Raw genomic sequence first — 22,204 nt, 5'->3', positions numbered from 1 at the left:
CACAAACACTGTGTAGCTGCCTGTAATCTTCATCTTGCCCTCTGAAGTAGGTAACTACAATTATTCACTTGCTCTGGAGCCACTGATGACAAAATACTTGAAACTGCAGTGAAACAGCTTTAGCTCCTCATGAAGACAAAAGCTACCACATCACTGCTGCCTTTCTATACCTCAGTAAATTTTGTGGCTTCTGCTTAAGATACTAATATTTAATTACTGAATGCTAGTTTGTGTACTAGTTATGATGGAAATAAAAAATATGGTTGTTTGCAGTTGCTGAGTCCCAAATTAATGACAATGTACACTCCAACAGTACCATCTAATGAGATGTGAACTGGTACACAGAAATATAAATCTTTTCATCTCATCAGAGGGCAAAATTGTTCTGATTTGATTTGAAGCCTGTAAAAGAATGATGCAGAAATTCAGCAAGATGTTTGTGTCTGCAAAGTGCTGGGTGTCTTAAGAAGGGACTTTAATTTTAAAAAAGGGAGGAGGTTTCTGGTAGGATGAAGATCTAAGATTAAATTTTGTCCTTGGTTGTCATGATTTCTCTATATAGAAGATGACACTGATAAGAGTGTTTAATGTCTCTGTAAACAACAGTGTTCCTAGGAGGAATGGCAAGTACATGCACCCGGGGAATTTGGCTGTCTAATGAACCAAAAAGTACCAAAAGGAATAATAAATTATTTAAATCCTCTGCTATTTAGCACTAGCACCAAATTGCACTGTCTCAACAAGATCATATAAGATTTATTATTACAGTTATTTTATTCCTATTTTTGCTCTCTTTGGCATTTTGGCGGAAAGCTCTCAAAGAAAATGGTTTAGGTAATTAGCTGGCAGGCCAAAACTTCAACCAAACCATCCAGTGTTGAGGACTGCAGAATCTTCTTCTTTGCAGACCAGTCTTTCTTGATGGTGAAAGTTCAGGACTGCTGAAATCTCTCCAGCAGTCCAGGCTGGGAATACTTACTGCTCTTTCCTGTGCCATGCCAGACATAGCTTCTTGCATCTCACTTCAATTCCTACCAGAACCAACTTGGCTAAGAACACCTGAGGGACACAGCATAGAGTATGGAGTCAGGGATGGAAATGGCCAGACATTTAAAGTGGCTGCACCTACTGTGATACAAACCAGACTTCTTGTTTTCAGTGAAGATCCTGCAACTGAAGAGGCCTTCTTGGGTCTACTGTAGGATTTTGGATTTGGGATTTTTGCATACATCTCACTCTGTGCATAGTCTCTCACAAGAGAGGGAATGGTAATGGAGCAATGCTGTGTGTGGAAGATACTGTGTTCACAGTCCCAGCTGTGACCCATGACAGAAGGGCTACCTGGAAGGTACTAGGGAAAGTTTCATCTGTGTTTAATGGACAATTTTAGTAACATTACAACTCACAGTAGGAAACTTGCCTTCTCCAGAAAATGTATCTTTAATTCTTCTTATTATAGGGGCTCAGCACTATATAGAAAGACCTGAAAAAATACCTGTTGTGGTTTAACCCCATCTGGAAAGTAAGCACCATGCAGCTGCTCATGCTCTATCCCAGCTGAAACCAGGGCAATATCCCACTCCAACTTCACAAGATGGAATGGATCCAAAGTAACTCTAAAGTAATGAGTTCCTTCACACATTTACATGGTTCATTGATTGATACTTGCACTTTCCCAAAGTTTCTTAATTTGGGATTCAGACCCCCAATTTTTTTTTTCCTGTAAGAAGTGAACTCTTTCTCCTCAGACATTTCAGATCTTTCTAGCCACTCCTTTCTCTTTCTGAAGACTGATCACTCAGCTTTGTTACCCTAATGATGACTAGTAGGTAGGGTTTGAAAGGTTTTCAAAGACAAGATAAACATATTTCACGTTTGTGAATAAAATTACTTTGATAAAAAACAGAGGGTATGAGCTTTTTTTTTTTTTTTTCTTTTTTTTTTTTTTTTTTTTTTTGTGTGTGTGTGTTTTGTGTTTTTTTTGTTTTTGTTTTTGTTTTTGTTTTTTTTTTTTTTTTTTTTTTGTACTGAAGATTGTGGAAAAACTTCAGCAAGGATCAGGATTTTAGTTAAGGACTGATAGTGAATGGTGCCCCCTCTTCAGGCAGCACAGGATTAGGATAAATTTGGCTGGGGCAGGGCTAGCACGCTCTCCTCCTGTCTAGGCTCCTTTTTGCCCCTATGATCAGTCAGGTAAATGGCACAAAGATGGCTTGCAGACTTGTATTAGTGAAACTCTGGGAAGAAGATTTGACTGTTAATCTGTAAAGCAGAAGAGGTGCCCTTCCCAGTCTGGGTAGCACCTGCATACCTTAATTCCCCTGTCTCTCTATCCCACTTGAAAACAAGGCACCAGGATTGATGTCAATGTATTTCAGTTCAGTAGCCATGGGACCACTGAAGCAGTAACTATGCTGAGCTTTCCCAGTGATGCAGAAATGTTGACTAAATGTCATCTGGATTTCAGATTCATGCTTAAATCCAAGTTAAATTCTGATTCCCACCTGTGTAACTAATATGACAAATGCAGATGTAACCTCTGTATCTGTTTCAGAGTTATGATGGCTGATGTTGACTTTGCACATACTCTTTCAGCATCTTTTGTCTTCCATTTACAAATGAACAGCATCTGTTAAGTAGGGTGACATATGCTTAGAGTATTTAAAGGCACAAAAAAGCCTGGGGCACTTGTTTCATATATCCTTTGGATAAACATTGGGTTGAATGTTCCTAGATCTCACAGGCACAGGACCTTGACTGTGTTTTGTACATATAGGCAGAACAGTGCTGGGTTGACAAGAGATAACACCCAAGCCCTGTTTCTGTCCAAAGTAGAAAAATTTATCAGGGTGATGTTATTGTAAGGAAGTAAACACTTTGCTTTCACTCTTTCTGACAACCTGCTCATTTAATAAAATCAAATGAATGGGTCTGGTCATCTGCATTCAAGAAAGCAGTCAGTTTTAAACAAGATGTCAGGCTGTCTTCTCTCCTTTATAGAACCTATACACTAATTTAATTTGTGTTAATCCTGATTTCCAACATTCTAAAAGAAGATAGATTCATCAAACCAAACCCTTAGCTAAAACAAACTGACACATTTTGTTGGATCCATTATGAACTGATACAATCATGGCTCTTCCATTTCAGTCAAGGACAACAAGTTCTCATTTACCTTCTTTTTGCACTAATAGTCCAAGGCAAGAGTTTTCAAACTGTTAATTAGAACTAGAATTAACAAAAATACCGTATGTAAGGAGGGAAAGCAGTGGAAATACATTTAAAATCCACTCTATGTCTCGTGATTCTTCATCACAACATGGGAGTATTGAGATTCATTTACTGACACTCCATTTAAACTGGTTTCAGTGCTCACCAGAAGGATAACTACATCTGTACTGTCAGGAAAACCTCCTGTGAATGTCATGTACATGGATGTGATATTGTAACTATAGAGATTGTCACTTCTGTGACAAGTCCAAATAGCTGGTTGGACTGGGTCACTCATTAAAATCCGCATCATGTCTGCTTTGCCTTACCACACCTTAGCTTGAAATACAAAACTTTGCATCTTCTGTTTTCAGGTCTTTTTGCTCCATTGTAGCTTCCAGTAATCTCATTTAAAATGTCCAAGAATCTAGAATTACTGCCATGTAACTACCACTCAGCCAGTGGTCTGGAACTCAAGACAGGAACTCTGAAACAGGCAGGCATCTATCCACTCCTGGGGTTGGAAAGAAACTGTCCAGGAACGTTTGTAGTGGGCAGGATTCATTATGAAAAGTTGGCAATAATGCTAATCAAAAATCTGAGAGCCTTTCTAACAAATACTGGAATAACTGAAAATAATATATTTTCAATATTGATAATTAGTTGGGGGTTTTTTGCACTAAAAATAAACCCCCAAGTTTTGTAAAATCTGGGGGTTTTTTTCTCAATCTTCAACTCTGTCAGTGATCTTTCCCAAATTATCCTTTGAGTGTACCAGCTAAAAATCAGTTATCTAAAGCTCTCAGATGCCATGTCTTACATCCTTGCAACTGTTCCAAAAGGCTTAAGTAGCTTAGCTGGAAAAGATAAGAGACTGAAAGGAAAATATTTGTGGCAAGCCATACTTAAGAGCTGTCCCAGAAGCAGAAAGATGTTGCTGAAGAGATACTCAACTGCCTTTTCAAAATCTAGTATATTGCTCTGCTCTACCAGGTGTATGTACAAGAAAGACTTTGTGATTAACTATCCCTTAAAAGAACACGTTGGCAATCAGTCTCTAGAGATACTGTCTGTAACAGATATTCCAGTATTTGCACTACTACAGACTTAATGAAAATATGCCACAATACAACATGGTACAGGACAATAAATCTGAAACACTTCCCTGTTTTAGTAATAAAGCTAATAAAGGTGCTTAGAATATTTCTTCACAAGTAGGAAATCAGTTCTGTCAGATTCAAAGATTATTTAAAGGCTATACTTGACAGCTCAAACAAGACTGGCCAAAGGGAAACGAACCAGCCAGGAGTGCCACCCTGTAGCGAGTCTACAGAGCATCACTTGAGAACCCTCCAGAAGAGCAGAAACAGATGAGCTGGTTGTTCATAGTGCCCTCAGCAAGGCTTCAATACAATAAAAATGCCTTGTGAATTGCTAACTGGAGAGTGATCAGTTTTAGATGCTGACATCAGTTTTCAGATGATCATCCAAACACCATCTAGAGTCAATGGGAGCTATCGGCTTGACACTTCTTGTGGAGGGAAGGAGGGTTAATGGTACGAAAAAAAGGGAATGCTTTAGAGCAACATCACTTATGAAGCCATAGATTTCCAGGTTAAAAAAACAACCCTGCAGAGTTGGCAGAGATCAAGACTGCACTCGAACCTTGTGGCAATGGAAATGCAATACTAAATGATTATTCTTTCTATGCCCAGTGAGTCCCCTTCAGGAAGTACACCCAGCAGTTCCATCATCTTGGTGATATTCTAGGACCCTGAAGAGACAAGCAGATTTCCTTGCAGTCATTTTACTGTTAGATATTTTAATCCTTCATGAAAGTACAGTGGCATTTCTGCCAAATCACACTAGTAGGGCAGTGCTTTTAGGTCTACCCAGAAAATGAGAATAGTGACTCACCCAGCACAGGGAAGTACACTAAAAGCAGATACTGCTAGAGAACTAAAATCTGAAACAAAAGTCCTGTGGAGAGAGAGTAGCACAGAGAAGGAATAAAACAGTTTCTATAAATAGACAGTACATGAGTCTGTTTGCAATAGAGTTATGAATACTCAAGTAGTATAACATAAGAGAGTTCATATATTGGCTATACAGCAGAGTGGAATTTTAAACTTTTATTAAAACATTCATTTAATTTGATCCTAGAAACAGAAGGTGGTAAAATCTCTTATGTCCTCAATTAACTCCCAATAACTGCATTCCTTATCATCTGAGTGGTTTGATCTTTAATAGATTTATTAATAATCTCAGCTCCCCCATCACAGTAGGGGGAAAAATGTTTCTTCTGCCACTCTACTTAGGACCTTGGTTATTTATGAAGCTACTCCTCAGTAACTGTGCATAAATCACCTTTTTTCTAATTTAGGGTCCTAAGCAGAGGTATTTTAAATTCTCTCCTATTCTAATGCAAACTAACTTTCCCAGCCAAACAAGCTTTAAGCAAAGGCAGCAGAAGTTCAGGTTGGCCTCCAGTTCGCCCTGTCACTGTCACCACCTCCCTTTACAGTCCTGCAGATCCCACACAGCTTGAGAAGGCTCCCCTTTGTGCTACTATAGAAACACAGTAACATAAAGCATGGGGTTTATTGTGATGAGTGCTTTGTCAAAAGGCGTAATTCTCACTGGTGTTTACATAAATAGGATCGGGCCTTTGATGTGATAGAATAAGCTGCACATTATACTACACTGCCTGCCAGTTAAACGTGGATGAAAAGAAATGGGAGGTCTGCAACACACCAAATTACCACCATGCAGTTTGAGAGCGTGCATGAACACACACTGACTAAAGCAGTCTGTCTATGCAGTAGTAACTTCTGCCACTAAACTGGTAGAAGCTTAGTCTTCACCTGGAAAAGTTTCCCGTCACAGAGCAGAGTCTTTGTGTGCCAAGGCTGCGGTTGCAATCATCTTGCTCAATGTTTCAGTAACTCTTGCTGATGCTAATGGGCAGCTAAAGCATTTGCTGAGGAAGTGCCCCCCCTGTTCGGTCCCCACTGTCACTACTCCTGCCAGGTACATTTCTCTAAGCAGAACAGGGCTTTTATTCTTAGATAAACAGTTTTAATAATAGTATTTAAAGAATTTGTTAGCTCAGCACTTTGCTGACCCCTTCAGAGGGGTCGTTTGCTTTAAAATGCATCCAAGGCAACTGCTGATCCTCCTGCAAAATAGGATGTAGGTATCCCGTGAGCAGAGGTGACAAGAATGAGCTTCAAGGTTAAAGCTTTGTAGCCTTCACCATGCTTCTTACACCACCTGAACCTGTCCTCCACAAAACCAAATTACACCTTATTTGGAGCAGCAGCAGCCATGTGTAAAACATGCAGAGCTGATGACACATTTCACCTATGGCTCCTGTGCAATTTATATGTATCTATAGGAATTATGTCTAACCTGTAAATGACTACAGATAAAATCAAAGCATCATTACAGTTAGCAATAACCTCTGAGATCATCAGGTCCACCCTTTAACTGAAAACCACCATGTCCCCTAACCTGACAGCAAAGAGCCATGCCTACTCATTTTTTGAACACTTCCAGGCATGGTAACCCAACTACTTCCCTGAGGAGCCTGTTCCAGTGCTTAACCATCTTTGCTCAAGGATAAAAGCTTTGAGCAAAGTACAAGTGCCTGTGTAGAGTTTTAACTGCTCTGTATGACACTTCCCAACAGTTGCAATCATGGTAATTATATCACAGCACAAAAATAGCCCAAAGAAATTCTTGCATAGGCATTTCTCTGAAAAATGCAAGAGATAGATCCTTTACAAGAAAAGGAGTAAGACTCTAAGATCAAAAACACAGCATAAACTATAAGCAAGTTTTTCACAGGAAAAGCAGATGGAAAACATATAAAAGGAGTATTGTTTCATACCATGAAATGATGTTTATATTTCAGGTCCTCATGTCCTGAGAGAAGATTCTGTTACTACCTTTACACTAAAAATACTTTTCTTGCTGATGTGTATTGCTGAGTGGCTGAAAAAGACCACAGTAAATAATATCGAGATCAGTTGTACCTTTAATCCATTATAAAGTTGAAATTCGATTTTTTTCCCTAAAAATAAAAATGCCATTGTATAATCATCCAATGTCTTATTGACAGGTTTTTTTTATTTTTAGTGATTTTAAGGAAGCAGGAAGGAGAAGAACAAGTTAGTCTTTGATGTCTGTGGTTACAACAGTGAGGAGCTAGAGACTTTGAGAATAATTTAAATCTAATCAATTTAGCTCGGTTGGTACAACATTATGGCAATAAAAAGGTTTACTTGTACAAGGAAAAAAAATCAATTAATGAGCAAATGCATAAAAAAGAAGAGCAGTGATCATCTGAGTGGCAGAAGGTGACTTCCCATCTCTAAATTCTCCTTTTCACATCATCTGCTTTTCTGGCAAGGGCTTTATACCAGTGTTATGCAGGTTTAAAACTCTATCAAATCTACCAGTTACAGTTTATACTGTATTAGCACACATGGAAGTCACACTGCCAAGTGCAGGAGGGTAGAAAATCTGAGAGGAAAAGACATTGTTAGACCATCACAGAGTTCTTCTTGAATGTTCTTCACAATGTTCTTCTTGACTAAAGAGGAGTGTCTATAAGCTACTGAAACACTTTACATGGTACGAAAATAAATCTCAGTGACCCAGACTAAAAAATAATACTTTAGATTACCAAAACTTCCCCAAAAGTAAACAAAACTAGCAAATAAACTGAAAGACTTTAAAGCAGGACAGATCTTCTCTCCTAAAGAAAGGAAAGGAGATAGAACATTTTGATACATAGATGCCAAAAAACCTGCAATGGACAGAGACGGTTACCTGACCCTAACTAAGCATGACAAAAGGGTGACTGGTTCCCCCTCCACACCATTCAGCTCAGAAGGGTCTTGAGATTTTGCAGTGCCACCACACAACCACATCTGAACTGCCTGTCAGTGGACAGTAGCTCAGTCTCCCAATGTATGCTTTTACAGTTGTGTTCACACAGCCCAGAGCCCCTCACATGAACCTGTTTGGCCCCCACACACAGCAGGTCTGCACATCAAACTACAACATGCTGTGAAAAACAGAGCTACTGCCTTTCTGTGTCTGGTCCCTGCTGGCATTCAGATCATACAGGCTCTGTGAGCCACAGAGCACTGATCCAGGTGCCCAGGCTAATGTTGACACAAGCAAGGCAGTGGGAATACATAGGAATGGGGAAGAAAGGACTTCCTGGGTAGCAGAGAGATAAATTGGTTCTGGTTGTCCTAAGTCACCAGAGCTGACTTTGGTGTACTAAACCAACTATAATCATATCCTTTAATAACTCTGTGTAGTGAGTTATACAAACTCCTATTATGTAACTTTCTAGGCATTATATATACAACTATACTAGATATTGCTCTTGTTACCCTTGAAAATATTCTAGATAGGAAATACCTTGTTCAAGCACTAGAAAGTGATCTTAATGCTGAGCCCCATCTTTCTTCAAAGTATCATCTAATTTGGATTCTCGTTTATGTGAAATGCAGGGAACATGTAAAAATCAGGCTGCGTATAGATAAATCCCAGCCAGAAGATCTGGGTGCTCCTAGTACCCAGGGCATCATTGAGGCACAACTTAACCTCCTAGAGCCACAAGTATGATTGTGGATTGTGGATAACCAAGCACTGGAGATATTCAAGAACCATCTGGGCACAATCCTATGCAATGTGCTCTAGGGTGATGCTGCTTGAGCAGGGAGGTTGGACCCTCTGTGGTCCCCTCCAACCCATCCTGTGTGATTCTGTGATTTACAGAAGGTGAAGCTTAAACTCCTTATGTATGCCACACTGAAGCTGAATATTCTCCAAGCACCAAGCATTGGGTATCTGAAGGGAGCCTAGGTTTGGATTCCAAATACTGAGTCACAAAAAGATCTGCCAAACTGCAGCTCTGGGAAAGGAACCTCCCTATCACAGGACAGGGTTTCAGATTGGGCTGCAGAAGTGGACACAACCCCCAACACTGGAAAGTGGAATCTGCTTAACTGCAACTGTTTCATCTGAATGGCTTAGGCTGAAGATAAGTAAAGCTGGTAATATGCTAAATCCTACCCTGAAACCCTACCATTTCCTCTAGGCAGGCATTACACACCTCTTTGCTCAGCATCCCACTTATTTCAGCAGCTGTGCAGAAGTCCCTGAAGTTCTGTCCTTGCTACCAAGCAGTGAGACCGAACAGGGAACTGTTACTGAAGTGACCAGGTTGTGCAGAGGAGCCAAAGGGAAGGTGGCTTTCTCCTTTGAGATAGCTCCAGCCTGCTTCCATGAGCTGAACAGCCATGAGTGGCTAAAGGACACCTTCAAATACAGCACCCAAAAGCAATCCAGCAAATGCTCTCCAAGGTGCTCTGAGATTTAACCCAAAGCACAGCTGATCAGGAAATGTGCACATTTCTCATTGAAGCAAAAACTGCTGAAGAGCATTATACTACACTTTTACTCACCACAGAGACCATACTAGGCACCTAAATATTTTGCACAGGAACGGGTGTCTGTAAGTCACCAGCAATGTCACTGATGCTTCACCCATGCCCAAGCAGAACATACCAGAGCTGAAACCTGAATGCACCTTGGTCCTACAGAACTCAGTGTGAGTCCTTTGGGAACAGAATTCTACCTTCAGAGTCTTCCATTTCTGTCTAATTTCTTATGAACTAGTTTGAAAATGTTTTTGTAAACGAACCTCTTAAGAAACCTTGTAATTTCCTTCTCTGCAGGCTGACTGCAGTGCCTGCTGTTCTCCTCACTGCTGATCACGGGGCACAGGCCCCTGACCGGCGCGGTGGGATGGGATGGGATGGGATGGGATGGGGGGCACCCCTCTCTGCCCTGCTCCAGCGGCGCTGCCCTCCGACCAGAAGAAATGTTCCTGTCAAAAGCTATCAGAGCCAAGAGAAGGAAGGGGGACGCCGCGGGCTGGGGTGCGGGGGGCCCTGGGGTGGCGGTGGGAGGGATGCGGGGCCGAGGCTGGGGCGGGGGCGCGGTGCCCTTGGGGCGGGGAGGGCTCTGCCCCGGGCCCGCCGCCCCTCTGGCCGAGGGCAGCCCTTGGGGCCGGGCAGCGGGCGGGGAGGGCTGCCGGGGCAGATCATACAGGGATCTGCGGGCTCCCCGAGCGCCTCGGCCGGCGGGCGGCGGGGCCGAGCGGCCGCGCCATGGAGGCGCCGCTGCCATCCTTTCCTTTCCCTTCCCTTCCCTTCCCTTCCCTTCCCTTCCTTTCCCTTCCCTTCCCCCGCGCCTTCCTTCCTTCCTTCCTTCCTTCCTCCGCCGCGGCGCCTCCTCCCCGCCCGCCTGGCCTGGCCTGGCCCTTTCCTCACCGGCCGCGGAGTGGATCTTGGAGGATTTCCGCCGCAGGGACATCTTGAGCGCGGTGCCCAGGCCGGCCCTGCTGGTGGGCATGGTGCGGGCCACGGGCCCCCCCGCACGCACACGCCGCGCGCGCCCGCGCCGCCGCCCGGCCTGAGGGGGCGGGAGAGCCCGGCCCGGCCCGGCCCGGCCCGGGGATCCCCTCCCGGCCCCCTGAGCCCACCCGGAGCCTTTGCCTTGAAGCACTGATTTAGAAGAATTAAATGTAGAAGCATCCGTGACTTACAGGGACAAGGTACTCCTGCAAAGCTGAGATATTCTAGAATAAGTGGTTTTATTGCAAAGGCCTTCCCTTCAGCCACCAGCCCCGGCTGAAGGGAAGTCCCAAAGAGAGAGAACGAGAGAGAGCAAAAGGGTATGGGCCAAGAAGAGAGAGAGAGCAAGATGGCAGGGGTCAGAGTGCAGGGGGAAGAGAGCAGAGATAAGAGCAGGGAAAGGAGAGCGAGGTCCAGAGAGAGAGCCAAGAGCCAAGAAAGAGAGAGAAGAGCGAAGAAGAGAGCGAGGTCCTGGTTACAATACATTCTATCTCCTTTTGTGATGAATATTCTAATTTACATTGACCAACCAATACAAGACATAAAATCCTATAGAATCTACACACAGCCTATAAGAACTACTACATTACCATACTGTGTTATATTTTAAACTCTAAAAACTACTCTTTAGACTTTTCTGTTTTGCTGCATTGACCTTTGAATCCCTTAGCCATTGGAAAGGTGTTGTTCAATCCAAAGGGATTCTCCTTCAGCTGGCCAGGCTATTGTCTGTAGGTTATATAGTAACTAAGACTCAGTATCCTACAACTCAAAGTAAGCTTCCATTTCTATCTCAACTACAGGTTTCACATTTTCAGAATCTTTTGCCAAGCAATCATATTTATAAGGTTTCCCTGATTCATCTTTCCCAACATTAAAGACTTTAGTTAAAATAAATATCGTTGAGGTAACATAGCTAAAACTTCCCTTTTTGTTAACAGAAGCCAGACTGAAGGAACTGATAAATCAGGGAAGGAACTGATAAATCAGGGAAGCTGTCAAACCAGGCTTTTGCATCCTGGATGATCAATAGACCCCATGAATACAATACAATCATAAATCAAACAGTCCTGGAAAACAGGATTCAGCTGTCAAAGGTTAAAAAGTCAAAGAGAGGAAGACCCATCTTACTTCATCATTTTGGGACCCCACCCCATAAAAAGACCACCGACCCATTTTAAAGAACAAACTACGCATGCTTAATGGCTTTTTGGGCTAATTACCATAGGAAGCGGGGAATGGGATGTACCAGACTTATGAATATGCATTTATAGTTTGTGTATTCAATACTCCTGTACATAAAAGACCCTGTGATGATCTGTAAATTGAGGTGTGTATTTGGGAGCGATCCTGCACCCTGGCGTCGTAATAAACATACACTTTCTAACTTTAAACCGTTAGAGAGTCTTTGTCTGTCATAGTTGGATATTGGTATTAGATCAATATCCATAGTTTTTTAATAAATCAGCCTCAGGTGCCGTGAGGTCAGGGCCTGCACTTGCTGGGGGGTTTGGAGGTGTCTGTCTGGAACTGGTATTTTATTAGACATTTTAGGTGCATGAACCGTCCTGTTATATATATATATTATAGAGTTGGCTTTTCGCAAGATGTGTGCTATATGGTTAATAATGTTGTGGTAAGGATATAGAATATAAGTTTTTATTTCTGCTTTTAGAAAATTAGGCATAGTGGTAGTAACTGATGTAATATGCTTAAACTGTCTGTTTGGTCGGGATAACATCCAGTGAACATGTAAAGAAGATCCTGCTATTGATATACCAACTACCAGCATCTACCACCTGAAGAAAGCATGGACCAAGGCCCAAGCTGGAAGCAATAAAAAAGACACAGCCAAGAAACATGCAGGCTCTAAAAAGGCGGACCCAAGGAGGAGCCATGCAAAACAGTTCCTGGAATATGGAAGCTAGTTTATGGAATTATATGAATATTCATATATTGATATAACAGGAAGGGTATTTAATGAATGTCTCTGAGATAGCAAAGTGTGGACTTGGCTGAATGCCAAGTCACCCGGCCCGGCTGTACTTGGTTTTTCTTATCTCCTAATTGTCTTAATTATTTTATTAAACATATTTCTTAAAATTTGCCAAAAAGTGAACCTCGTTTTTCACAGTCCCAAGAAAGCCCCCGCTGGGCTCAGGATCCCTAACTGGGCTTCTCTGTTCCGGTTACAAGGGCATCTTTCATCACTCTGGCATGTTGCCGGCCTCATCGCAAAAGATACCGTTCCTTCTCAAAATGTTCAGTAAATCAAGGTTAAAAAAAGAAATAAAGGATAGATTAATCAATGTAGCACTTACAGCACTTCACCTTTCTGTGCAAAACATTTGCAACCATGAGAATTTACGTATTAAGGACAGGCAAAGAAGGAATGTAACTTAATAGAAAAAGAATTTATGTAAGGCAGCACCTCTGAATCTTTACAGATCCTGGTCTTAACCAGGCATAGCCAGCAGAAGTTGCCACATCTTAAGAGGTTGCTTTCTCTACCAGATGAGCTTCGAGGTAGAATGGTTTAAATGAGGCAGAATCACTGGAGGATGAGGATATATTGAGTTTTGGGAAGATCTACTGCATAAGAAATGGTCCCCCAAATCTTGACAGACTGTGGCAAACAGCCCTAAGTCTGTATCTAAACCACTTAACCCTACAGAATTGGCCACCACACATAATGGGTTACTTGGGTGTTATTTCAAAGATAATAAATAATGCTAAATCTCTGAATCTTGCTGTACTTTGGTATCCTCATGTATAGTATGGAAAGTGATACCTTCTAGCTACAACTTCACAAAATGTTAAAAATAGAAATATTATTGACAAACCACTTTGCACTTCATAAACTCAAAGTAATCCAGAACGGGCATTTTACACTGACTGCACTGAATGCATCATAGCCCACTGGAGATGTGTGCTTTGTGACAGGACTGCTGCTGACAGATATTTCTTGCCTGTGAAAAACTTTAATTCATGGATTTTATCACTCTGGGAGAAGTGGCCCAAGAGCTTTTGTGAATGAAATCATCCAGTAAGGACAATGCCCAGTGCTGACATTCCTGCACACCTTTCCCATTTTAAAACCATGACATGGAGCTGGTTATTTTCACGAACATCATTTTCTCCCTCAACTTGCTCTTTCTTTTCTCCACAAAATATTTTCTGTTGTGGTCAGTATCTTTGTAGCAGAGCAGATTGCCTGGGGAACAGGAAATCACTTATTGTTAGCTAGTAGACAAATTAAAGTGAAGTTCACTTTGGGTTCAAGCTGTCAGTTCAAAGTCAAAGAAATTGCTCCCAAGAAAGGACCAAAAAATGAATAGCAACTCCTGGATTCATGTTTACTTTTTCATCACTATTTAGCCCTCAGGTGAACTGTGTTTACAGTACACTTAAAGGATTGTGGGCTGTCAGCCTGTGAACCCATGTAGGAGCTGAGTGCATTCATTCCTTCACATGCACTGCACTTGCTTTCACCTCTGCACACTCGATGTTCTCAAGGAGTGCTCCAGCTAAAGCACCATCTGCCTTGCAGCTACAAGGGCTACTCACTCACCAAAACTTAACTGCTTGAGTGTCTCAAGGAGATTTCATTATCCAGCCCACACTTACCTGGACAAGCCTGAGCTGTATCCCCATGGAAGGCACTCCCTGAGCATTTAATGACCAGGCATTTCAACAAAGCTTACTGGCATGGAAGAAACAAAACACATATTTTCCTCTTCTCAGAATGAGGGCCTCAGAAGAGACCTGCCTGCAAAATCTGTCTAAAGTCACAAGTTGATAGAAACTGCAGTCTAGTGGGACACTGAGGGGAGAAAGTGGATTGCAAAAGTGTCCAGGGAAACCAAGTGTGCAGGATAATCTCAGTAACTGAGAAATAGCCTGAGTCCTACTCATCAGGCTTAAGAGTGGGGCCTGCAGGAAAACTAAGTGTGCAGTCCAGAGCAGTTGGTTGTGTTTCTGAAAGTTCATGCTCATTAGTAACCAGCTGACAAGTTGTGGGTTAGCCCCGAGTTTTGAGGAAAGAAAAAGCTCGTGCCACTGTGCTGGACTCACCTTTGTCATTTTGTTATGCAATGCCTGTCTTTGTCATCGTGCTGATGTGCACTAAATTGTGTATTATCAGACCATGAGTCATGGCACTATTAGTCCCTGGGGTCTGTCATAATGGCTCCATGGTTTGAATGATGTACCAAAAAAAAAAGGAGTCGGTATTTTTCAAATTACAATGTGCTCACTTTTCTAGTATTTATAGCAATGTACTTTCAAAGAGCTCAGTATGCATAATAATTATTTCAATGTAATAAATAAAGCAAAGGCAGGAAGAATGGTCCTGTAGCTAATATGCCAGACTGGGAGACAGGATATCTTTATTCTATTTTTGACTGTGCCAGATGCAGTCTGGAATCTTAGAGAGATTGTTAAGCCCAAATTTCCAAAAAGATGCATCCTCTGCTCCAATTACTAATGTTGTACACTGAGACTGGTTCTGGGGGAAAAAAAGGAAAGAAACACAAATTACTCAGAATTTATTAGTGTAGTGGAAAACATAACAGTCTAATCAAAGGTGAGAGATAATTATTACAAAAAAAAAAAAAAAAGAAAAAGAAAAAGAAAAAGAAGAAAGAAAGAAAGAATGCTACTACTACATCTGAAGGAAAAAACCCAGAAATAATAAACCATTTCAAGTTTTGTAGTCACACTCTTCCTGTCTGCCTTTTTTCTTTTTTTTTTTTGGTGTGATGCTTACCCTTCCACTGCACCTCTGAGACGAATAGTTGACAGTGCTGGCCTTTGTAAAGCAGTGGGTGTCAGGGCTGTAGCTGGTCATTGGTGTCTTCCCAACAAATTCTTTGCTGAGAAAAGCAAAGAACTGTTATGGGGCTGTTTTTGTGAAGTTTTTTAAATGCCTTCACACCTTGCTCTTTATCCATTTGTCTACTGCTCCACTTTACACCCAATTGTATTATATGGGATGCCATTTATGTATGGGATGTACTTGTTCTTTGTATAATCCCTCAGTCATCTTTGTCCACTTCCCAGGTCTGCACTGCTTGAGCTGACTGCTGACGAGCTCTTTGTAGCCCCAAGTTCTCCAGTGCAATGGCTTTGCTCCATTTTTCATCATCTTCTACAGTATCCTGTGAGTCCACTCTCAGGGGACACTGCTGTCATACCAGGTCTGTATTCCTCTACATATTATTATGTTATGCATCATTATGTTAGTTATAAATATCTGGTTCTCCACAGTAGAACTTCTTGTCACTCTCCGTATAAAAGCCACAATGGCACCATACAAAGTTAAACAAAAGTAGAACAATTAGACATAGCTACCTTCCCATCAGAGATATTGCTGTTGCAACTAAGTAAAAGAAAGCCACAGACAGGTCAATAAAAGCTCAGACAAAATGAGGCTCAGTCCTGAGGCCTTGCAAAGTCAGTACAAAGCCTGTGGCCTCCTGCCAGCAGTGGTGGTATTAGGCTACAGGATGAGAGTAATTGCACACAAGTTCTGCTTGTCTAACTCTGCTTGTCTTTAAAAAAACAAAAACAAAAACAAAAACAAACAAACAACACAATAGACTCTCTTGGTCTTAAATCAAATCTTTGCTATGGTGCTTTGCCCTTGTTTACTTGCACAGGATCGAAATGAGCATGATGCCGAGCTACAGGGAAGGGTATCTGTCACTCATCATGATATTTTTTAAAGGTTAAAAAAAAAAAAGTAAAAAATCCAGGACTTGCTGTTTCTAGATTGGTAGAGAAAGTGTGCTTGGCATCACTCAGCTTAAGATAATAAGTGAAATAACTTAAGGATCTTCTTCGCAGAGACACTGGTAACTATAGACAGATGCAGGATGTGACCTTAAATATGGGAATATGTGTCAATGCATGCGTGGCCCACCTGCAATCTCTTAAAGGAGCTGGAGTCTCCTACACTTTACAGAGCATAAGGGGATCAACAATAACACTCCTCTTACAGTTAACCATAACCCACAGATTTAACTTGAAGGTGGAAAAAAAAAATTATGAATTGTACATTCAGTGGGAGCATGGGAGAGGGGTGGAGGGGTAGAAAAAGGATAAACCATTACCTGTAAGTGAAATGGGGGAAAAAAGATAAAAAATTTGGAAATGTAGGCATCTTCATTGTTTACATGCCATTCAGGTTTTTCGTATCTTTGAATAATGACATATGTAAATAAAATTACAGTGAACAGAAGAATCATATTGATATGTTGGAAACTAAAATTTATACTCATTTTATAGCAGGAGGTGATCTATGATTTGCCAAAAAATTATTGAAAAACTTTAAAATACTGAGCCCATTCTATTTTGGCACTAGTAAAACTAAATAAAGAAAAATAATGTATTTTTTTCTAGTATACTCAAGATTAAGAATTTATTATAACAAGTTCTTCATATCTGCAGGTTAGTTCAGGAAACAAGCATCACCATTATTACTTTTCCAGAATAACTCCAAGTTTGCACGGTTTTAAAGATGCATTCAAAATACAGTAAGCTGAATTGGAAAAAGTGATTTTTATGCCACAATATTGGTGTCAACAGAAAGAATTAATCAGGCTGGAAATTGATGGAAAGCACTGTGTAGAACAACCCTTAACAAAGGCACAGGCAAAACATATGGAAGAATAGACCATAGTTTTGATCTTAGCTTATATGGAACCAAGTTAGCAATTAGCTAGTAATTAAGAAAAATATATTCTTGAGCAAAGAAGAATAATACTGAAGAAATTAAAAGTTTAATGAAAAAATCCATGCCCTTGTAACAAGTCCTCCCCAGCTCTCTGGTCAGCCCCCTTCAGGTGCTGGAAGGTGCTTTAAGGTGTCCCTGGAGCCTTCCCTTCTCCAGGCTGAACAGCCATCTCAGCCTGTCTTCATAGGAAGCGTTTAAGATGAGATTGATTTCCAGGATGTAAATAATTCTCAAAATGCATGAGGTGCATTTTCATTATTTTGATTCACTTCCCTGTCCCACAGCTAGGTTTCTGGCTAATGTGAGTCCAATATTCTCTGGCTTTGTAATCAATGAGATTGGTGCAAAGGGAATCCAAGGCAGGCAAAAAATACTGCCATACTGATTTGGTGGCACTCACTTTGTGCAGTTGTAAACAAATGCAGAAAAATAGAAGTTAGTCCCAAGGAGATGTTCTCAGAAAGACTGAAAAGAAGCTTGAGAGAGCAGACACACTTGCTAAGTAAAGCATACTCTAAAGCATGTGTGCAAATACTCTGAAATATGTTTTGAACCAACTGCTATGGCCAAGGCACCATATGATTGGAAATAGTGGACTTCAGTACATAGTTTATCTGTGGCTTTAGCTTGGACTTTGCTTTAAATACTTTGATACCAGATAAAAATAATGTGTGTGCAACACAAAGTAAGTTTAAAAAAAAATTTAAAAATCCCACTGAAATACCATTTAGTATAACAGAGGTGGAGAAGGACCTTTTTACAAGAGCATGTAGAGATGGGGGAATGGCTTTGAACTATCAGAGAGTAGGTTTCGATTATGCACTACAAGGAAGTTCTTTGCTGTGAAGGTGGTGAGGCACTGGAACAGATTGCCCAGAGAAGCTGTGGATGCTCCATTCCTGAAGGCATTCAGGGCCAGGTTGAGTGGAGCTCTGAGCAACCTGATCTAGTGGAAGATGTCCCTGCCCATGGCAGGGGGGGGTGGATTTAAGGCCCTTTCCAACCCAAAGCATTCTTTGATTCTGTGATTCGATGATATTACACACCCTAAAGACCAGCTCTCACAGCTCTGCTTGTTTGCAGTGTTTTGGCAGAGTAGGATAAAAGGGACGGTGGTGTCTGCCCTGCTGCAAGTCCAGCTCCTGCCCTGCTCACTGAGGTTTCCTCCTCTCCTGAGAGCAGTTCCTGCGGGCTGAAAATTTGCTTCTGGGACACGCCAGCTCTCCAGGGAGCTTACAGACAGGCACTGTCATCATCCCCATTCCCAGGGCGGAGGAGGGGGAGGGAGCGGCGGTGGCTTCCTTCGGGGCACCTAGAAAAACAGTGCTCCGAGGGGATGTCCTGAGCGCGGGCTGGCGGTGTCCGTGCCCCGGGAAGCGCCGTGTTCCCGGAACAGGATGGCGGGAGCCGCTCCAGCACCTCGGACAGCTCCCGGGCCGGGCCGCGCCTCCCCCGTCCCGGCGGTGCCGCCAGGGGAAACCGGATTTTCCCTAATCCTGGGTTTCCTCCTCCCTCTTAGGGGAAGCTGGGGCTCGGCAGCGTGTCTCCCCTCGCCTCCCGGGTTCACGGTGTGTAGAGTCCCAGAGAAGCTGACTTTAGTCGTGCCCCCCTCTCTGTTCAGGCGGCTCTATCGCATGAGAAATGCTCATGAGGTCTCGGCCTTGGCAAGCTGCACCTGGACTAAGCCCCTCTGCAGCTTATCAGAAACACCGCCTGTTCCCAGGAATCAGTGTTGTCTAATGAGCCTTTGTTTTTTAACAAACAGCCTTGGAAATTTATTTTTCTTGCCTGAATAACAACCCAAGTGGAATAATATTTATTTCTGTTGCTGAACCTTCAAAGAAAGTTACCAACTCGAATTGTGGCCGGTATGAAAAATAATTATGACTAAACCCCATTCTCTTATAACCCTGTGGACAGTGATCTAAAGGGAGATCCTTTTGAGCTCTCAGTTCCCAAAAGATAAGGGGCTGATGTGTATGTCTCAAACACTGATGGCTGGATGGCTGTGGAGCCAGCCAAGGACTGTTTGTAATAACAGAGCAGATTTGTTGGTAATAACCAAGGACTAGTGGTACTAGCATGCTGGAGAAGGAGGGCCAGGTGGACATGGGGCAGCACTTTTCCATGAGAAAAAGCCACACCATAGTACAGCAGAGTGCAGGTATGATTGGCAGGAAATAGACATAGTCTATAAGATGGGATTGGCAGCAAGCTTTCCTCAGCATTACTTTAAATCAACCGTCAAAAACTCCTGAAGCTCTCTGACCCATTTCCAGAAAGGCCTAAAATAACAGACTGCATGAAAATTAATTCACATGGAGAATGAGAAATGTGTCTTTAGGGTAGAGAAACTTGTCAATAAAAAGGTACTCCCAAGCCCAAGTGGTGCCCCCAGAGCCCGGACATCTCATCAGCTGGACTAGCTTAACTGGATCACTGCTTATCAGCTGGATTGATGCTGAAACAAGGACAGGCATCTTATCACCTGGATCGATGCTGGAACAAGGGCTAATGATGCCTTTTCATCCCTATTTTCCTCTTTCTTTCCGTTTCTTTTTCTCTTTTCCTTTTAAAAATTAATCTTTCCCTTTTTAATTAACCTCTTAATTTCCCTTTTCCCTCCCAGCCTACCTCTTTATCCAAAACCCACTGCCATATGCCTAATTTTTCTCTTCCCTTCACCCTACCCCTAACCGAAAACCCAGTGCCGTATGCCTGTATAGCAGGTCTGGTACTAACATACCATTTTCCACATCAAGTGTGTAATTTTGTAATAAAACTCTCTGATTGTTTGTGGACCCTCAGACTTCTGTCGCTCCTTTTGACCAATGAGCATTTTGGAAGCTGAAGTGCTCGTTTCCCCTTTAGGGGAGGGTTGTCACCTTCCCCTTCAGAAGCAGGTCTGTGCTCCCAGACACACCGTCAAGCCACCGCTTGGTGCTTGTTGTCTGGCGCCCTCTCCTGCTGTGAGACAATTCCTCTTGGAAGCCGAAGGTTTCATCCGAATTCAGCTGGTCCAGGCAGCGCACGGAGATGAGCTGCTGTGGGCCCCTGTGTACTGGGGCTCTGCATAAGTTCTTGCTCTCAGTGTGCTTCTGTCCAAAATAGTCTGGGTTATTCTAGTTTTTCTGCCTTCCCCAATTCTACCACCATCATAGTGAGAAGGAATCTCATCACGGTGCTTCCTGGGGTTTTGAATGCCTCAAATTGCATTACTCACATCTTACAGCCTGGACTGTGGAGAAAGGAGCTATAACTTGATTCCTGTCAGAGCACAGTGGATGCACACAGGAATAATGAGTGACTGAAATCAGCTGGGAGGCCAGAATCATAGTTTGAAATTCATGTAACAAGAAAAAAAAAATTGGGAGTCTAGACTTGGAGATACATTAAAATTAAGAGGGGAGAGGGCTAAATTATATAGACTTTAATTATATAATTATTATTTGATTATTATTTTGCTGAAATAATATTATTCTTTACTCTCATCTATGTTCAAGGTAACTGTGACATATTATGCAGGTTAACTACAGTGTATGCTCATACGCATACTGGCAATTCCTGCTCTTTCAGTGTTTATATGTATGCTGATAACATTGAGCAAATGGAATAAACTGTATGCAAAATGTTTTTAAGAACACAGTAAAAGAAATTGTACCAGCAGGCGAAGTGCGCTATTCATGCATTAGTCACTCAGAAAAGGGCAAGACCTCTTTATTAAAATAGCAACATGATAGGCTTTCCTGGGCACACATGCCTGAAGGTAAAGAGTGAGCCATTATTAATGTAGCTCAAATGTGTGTGAACTGCAAAAATAGCTCAGAGGCTCCGTAAGGTATGTCAGATTCTCAGCACTGTAGAAACAGTGCTGTGCAAGGAAATACATCACAATGGAACTGGCCACGTTGAAGTCTTAATATTACTGATGAGATGGAAAGGTTCAACATCCAATTCAAGTGGTTTTCTTGGAAGTACAAGCAATATAATTTATCTGTCCCACTTTGCTCAGAACAAGAACACTCATTGTGGGTTATAAATGCCTGAAGTTCACCCTCCAAAAGGACTGCTTAAAATAATGGGACAAAGTTATCCCACACATCCCATTTTAGCTGTTCAACCTGTAAAAGAAAATCAAAGCTGTATTTGTTTTGGTTTAGTGTGTATATGTTTCATTTTTGCACTTCAGGCAATTTACATTACACTAAAGATAAATTTAGTGGTGGGATAAACACCTTCTGGAAAAAAACACGAATGCCAAGGAGCAACGTGCACTGAGTATCTGGTTTACCTGCTCCAGGTCTCTTTCAGACTAGTCTAAGTTTAGTGTAAGCCCAGGGAAAAAAAAAAAGAAATGGAAGAAATTTTGCTGCAAGGTTCCTTGTGTGTCCAAAAGGTGGGCTAACCCCATTCCCACTGTAAATACGAGCAGGCTGAGGGAAATCTGCAGTGTGCTGGGCAGTGCTCGCCTGTTGTTGATGCTTTCTGAGTGCAGGCTGAAATCAGATTATCTGCACAGGATCTCAGGAGACCTAATTATATTTTTAATTTTACAGACTCATCTCTGAGTGCTGCACTGGCAGCATGGCCGTATCTTTTGTTCTGAATGCTGCTCTGACCACAGCTGGGTATGCACAGCTCCAGTTATAACCATGGTATATGACTGGATAACAATAATCCTGAGGTTTCTGACATTTGCCCCCTCTCCCTTGAAATCCTGCAGACTGCACTGATGTATGGTCAGTGCATTCAAAAGGAGAGTCAGGTCTCAAAGCCTCTTTAGGAACTGGTAAGTCCTACAACCCACAATCAAATT

The 22,204-nt window shown here is 42.0% G+C and overlaps 1 protein-coding gene across 1 annotated transcript in view; it reads right to left on the bottom strand.

Annotated features, from left to right (window-relative positions):
- The window catches only part of ATP8A2 (ATPase phospholipid transporting 8A2), a gene marked incomplete at its 3' end in the record, with an annotated part of 287,257 nt that extends 276,594 nt beyond the window's left edge, over positions 1-10,663 (bottom strand). The window contains exon 1 of the mRNA XM_083855240.1: positions 10,569-10,663. Within this exon, the coding sequence (XP_083711366.1) occupies positions 10,569-10,650 (82 nt within the window). The 5' untranslated portion in view covers positions 10,651-10,663. The remainder of the gene's footprint in view (positions 1-10,568) is intronic.
- Positions 10,664-22,204: the final 11,541 nt, after the last annotated feature.

This window comes from Zosterops lateralis (genome assembly GCF_965231275.1).
Source record: "Zosterops lateralis genome assembly, chromosome: 2".
Taxonomy (NCBI): domain Eukaryota; kingdom Metazoa; phylum Chordata; class Aves; order Passeriformes; family Zosteropidae; genus Zosterops; species Zosterops lateralis.
This window is presented reverse-complemented; position numbering and strand designations above follow the sequence as displayed.